At 42.3% G+C, this 4,571-nt stretch overlaps 1 protein-coding gene across 1 annotated transcript in view; it reads left to right on the top strand.

Moving 5' to 3' along the window:
• Cd300ld (CD300 molecule like family member d) overlaps nt 1–2,930 on the top strand; it is a 29,802-nt gene extending 26,872 nt beyond the window's left edge. Inside the window, 2 exon segments of the mRNA XM_012514484.2 lie at nt 2,091–2,270; nt 2,475–2,930. Of these exon segments, the coding sequence (XP_012369938.1) occupies nt 2,091–2,270; nt 2,475–2,674 (380 nt within the window). The 3' untranslated portion in view covers nt 2,675–2,930.
• Nucleotides 2,931–4,571: the final 1,641 nt, after the last annotated feature.

The raw sequence follows: 4,571 nt of genomic DNA, 5'->3' as shown, positions 1-4,571 counted from the left end.
CACACACACACACACACACACACACACACACACACAATGTTAAAAAAATAAATAAATAAAAATAAAAAAAAAGAACAGGAAAAGTTTATTGAGGTGTAGAAACACCTCCTGAGGAGTCCATAGTGGGTTGTCACAGAGGCCCTTTGTCAGGGATAATTTATACCTCAAAGTCATACATGTGAGTACAACATGGGTGAAGCTATCGTCAACCAGTAAGACTACAAGGATAGCCACGGACCTAATATTGATCCAGTAGGGACGTGGGGCACCTAGCACAGGTATATGGCTGGCATCATTAATCTTGGCTTACCCATGACTTCTAAAACAGGAATATTCTGGGAAAGGGATGGATCCAGGTGTCGGGGTCCTGGTCACTCAGCTGAGTGTCCGATGCATACCTGGATTTAATGGATTGGGTGGTGTTAATTAACAGTGTGTGAGAAAGCTGGGTGTGGTGGTGTAGGCTGAGACAGAAGAGGGAGGCAGGAAGGAGTCCACATTGGCTCACGGGAGAAACTTGTTCACTACCTTACCTTTCCTGTGCTTCCTCGATGAGAGGTATTGTTGAAAAATACGATGAATATTCAAAAAAATTTAAACATATTGCAGTAAAAGACATATTGCCATTAATTTCCTCTAAGACTACTTCACCTCGTGCCAAACACGCTTGTCATTCTCACTTTCTGGAAATGTCTGAGAGTTGCCATTAGTTGTGCTGCTGTGACTACCTTGACATCCCTGGTCAATTCTAATTGTCCATCTTTTAGTATCAGTTTGACTTTGAGCAAGAGCCAGTGGTCACAAGGAGCCAGAGTTTACAAAGAAGGTGGATTAAAAACATAATTTAACCATTAAAAAACCCCCAAAGATAATTACAATATTTTAAAAATGTTAGAAATGATGCAGAATTTCACTAAACAAAATGATAAGAATTGAACAAGTAGGACGAGGCTCAGGGCCTGGGGTTTGAGCCCTGCAGTGCCGTGCCAGCTCCATCCCCCTGGGGTGTGCTGAGATAGCGACTGAGACTGGGCATGGCGGCACATGCCTGTAATCCCAGCGCTTGCAAGGCTGAAGACAGGAAGATCACTACAAGTCTTACCTGTGTAATGAGACCCTGTAAGACCCACAGACCCTGTCCTAAAAAAAATAACTGGGATGAGGAAAACTGAAAAAGGAAGAGAAGAAAGGAAAAAATGTATATGTATATATACAAGATAGCTTGGATAATTGTCCTGTCGATTTCTACTGGTCTGTTGAACAGTTAATGCTTATTTTTTCCTTCTTTTTAATGTTTTGACCAATTTTGCATTCTTGCTTTATCTCAAAAGTTAGCTTTTGCCAGGAATTTTAAAAGTCAAATTGGAGAATAATTTATGGAGAAAATGAATGCACATATCATGAGACACATAGCATATGGCTATTGCATGCCATCCTTCTTTTAGTCAATTTCTGCCCACCTACAGTGGTCTTCTATAGAACTACTAGAGGCCATTGCAACCACCAAGGATAGTCCTATGTAGCCACTGGATATGTCCACCACAGCCAGACCTCCAGAGGGCCCTGGGCACTAAGATTCAAGGTAGCATCATGTCTTGTAGACATGGCTCTTTTTTTTCCTCTCTTCCATAAGCATGACACAGAGATGGCTGAATAAGGACACTCCTCAGGCTGGGGATATAGCTCAGTGGCATGGCATCTGCCTGGCAAGTGTGAGGTCCTGAGTTCGATTCCTGATACCAAAAAACAACCAAACAAACCAACAGCAAAAAAACCCACCCCTCAATACACGTTATTTACTGATGGTAGTAAGGGGAGGGGTAAACGACAAGCAGCTATTATTACTATGTAACCGTTTTTTTCCTCTTGAGAGCTGTAGTTATTCAATCCTCACTGATTTTCCAGGAGTCTTTAACGTAGTGGAATGCTGAAGAACAACAGATGTCTGTCTTGGAGAACGTGTAATCTCTCTTCCTTGACCATTATTTAATTTAAGACAATCTTGGATTTAGAAGCTTTTTCTAGCACGGGATGCTGTGGCCCTGTCCTTGGGGTGGGAGGTGACAGGTTCATGCATTTGTGTTTTACAGGCTTCTCTACTGCAAAGAAAGATATCACTGGTCCAGAGAAAGTGAGTGGCCATGAGTGGGGCTCACTGACTGTGGAATGTCATTATTCCTCAAAGTGGAAGACCAAGCCGAAATGGTGGTGTTGAGGAGCTAGGTGGAACAGCTTCAAGGAGCTGATTAAAACCAATGGATCAGGGGCTGGTGAGATGGCTCAGTGGTCTAAAGCACCTACTTAGAAAAAGCTTAGGAAAGCACAAAGACCACGGTTCAATCCCCCAGCACCACATGCCAGCCAGCCCCGCCCCCTGGTGGGTTGAGCTGGCCACACACACACACACACACACACACACACACACAAATAAATAAATTTTAAAAAATAATAAATAAATAAAACCAATGGATCAGAGAAGGAGGAGAAGAAGGGACGCTTGTCCATCTGGGACAACCAGAAAGATCTCATGTTCAGTGTAACTATGAAGGATCTCAGGAGAGATGATGCTGGTAGTTACTGGTGTGGGATTGAAAGAATTGGAATTGACCTTGGAGCCCTAGTTCAAGTGACCATTGGTCCAGGTAAATGTGTGTATGTGTGGTTGTATCTCTGAGACCCCACATGAGTAAGCTAACTGTCACCAGAGTGACATATTGCAGAAGGGGGTTCAGTCCTGAGGGCTAAGGCCTTTCTTCCGAGATCCCGGTCCTGTCTTCTGACAGGTAGAAGATGGTGGAGAAGGATGACAATTTTCTCCTCTTAGCACAACACACACAACCCCACCTTATCCCACACAGAATTATATTAGAAGTATTTTCATGTGCATAGAGATGAAGTACTTTAATACAAAGTAAATTATGGAACCTGTATCTGGGCAACATACAGTGATGGGGATCAGATTTCTCTTCTCACTTAAATGACAACAATAAATATAATAGATAAAATATATGAAACTAAGATTTTTTTTTTTTTGTGGAACCTGGGATTGAACTCAGATCCTTGCATTTGCCAGTCAAGTGCTTATCCTACTGAGCCATCTCCCCAGCCCCCAAAACTAAGATTTTAAACACATTATATTCCAGGCAACAAATAACAGTTACTTGCTTGAGAGATTTGTTTGCTTGAAACCCAGAAAGGGATACCAAGGTGGACCCTACAGACTTCTTCAATGGAGGAGAGATTGCTTAGAATCCGGGGAAGTAAAGCTGGTAGATTTGCAGGATAGGGTATCAAAGAAAAGAGTGTAGGGAATGGGGTCCAGAGGTCTGTAGGCTGAATCAAGAGAGAACCTATCCTTTCTTGTGCATAAAGGAACTACCTGAGGTTGGACAGAGAATGACCAAAAAGAACAGAAAGAATGGCTGTCCCAGAGGGCCAGGAGTTACATCTGTCCTCAGGAGCACACTTGGCTAAAGTCATAATTTGTGGAACGTCAGGCAAAATACGTATAAACATGTGGCCCCTCTAGTGGAGATTAATTGGCTCTACAGCAAATGCTGCTTTGACATGGCTTTACAAATCTTCAAAGCAAGTTTTGAAAGAATCCAGCCCTTTCCAAGTAATTTCACTGCATGCCTGTGCAAAACTCAAGATTTATAGGCAGAAGTCTGACATCAAAAAGGTTAAAATCACAGTATCCAGAATAGTAATAGATTATGAGACATGATAATTATTATGGAATGAAGCTGAGAACACCTTTTATGATGAGAATAAACAATTGAAACCAATCTAGAACTAACACAGATGTTAGGATTAGTAGAAAAAGAAATTAAGACAGTATAATAGGGGCTGGTGAGATGGCTCAGTGGTCTAAAGCACCTACTTAAAACAAGCTTAGCAAAGCAAAAGGGACCACGGTTCAATCCCCCAGCACCACATGCCAGCCAGCCCTGCCCCCTGGTGGGCTGAGCTGGCCACACACACACACACACACACACACACACACACACACACAAAGACAGTATAATAACTATATTTGACATGTCTGAGGAAGCAGTGATATGGAAAATATAAAAATACTGAAGCCAAATTTTTAAAAGATTAAAGTTACAAGGGGCAGGGGAGATGGCTCAGTAGAATAAGCACCTGCCTGGCCTTTAACCAACTGTTTTACTTATAAGAATGTGTTCCAGAAGGCTGCCACAAATGTACATCCAATCACACAAAGATATTCATTATATAGAGTGGTAAAAAAATGAAAACAACTAACATGTTTCCCAGGAAGGAAAGAATGAAACAAGTCATGGGGCTGGTGAGATGGCTCAGTGGTCTAAAGCACCTAGTTAGAACAAGCTTAGCAAAGCACAGGGACCGCGGTTCGATCCCCCAGCACCACATGCCAGCCAGCCCTGCCCCCTGGTGGGCTGAGCTGGCCACACACACACACACACACACACACACACACACACACAAATAAATAAATAAAAAGAAACAAGTCATGCTATGTAGATCCCATGGAATACTGTAAAACCACTGAAAACAAAAATCTAAATAAAAAAACTATGGAGACT

The sequence above is a fragment of the Octodon degus genome, unplaced genomic scaffold (genome assembly GCF_000260255.1).
Source record: "Octodon degus isolate 3935 unplaced genomic scaffold, OctDeg1.0 scaffold00033, whole genome shotgun sequence".
Taxonomy (NCBI): Eukaryota; Metazoa; Chordata; class Mammalia; order Rodentia; family Octodontidae; genus Octodon; species Octodon degus.
Note: the sequence above shows the minus strand (reverse complement) of the source record. Positions and strands in the feature narration are given on the sequence as shown.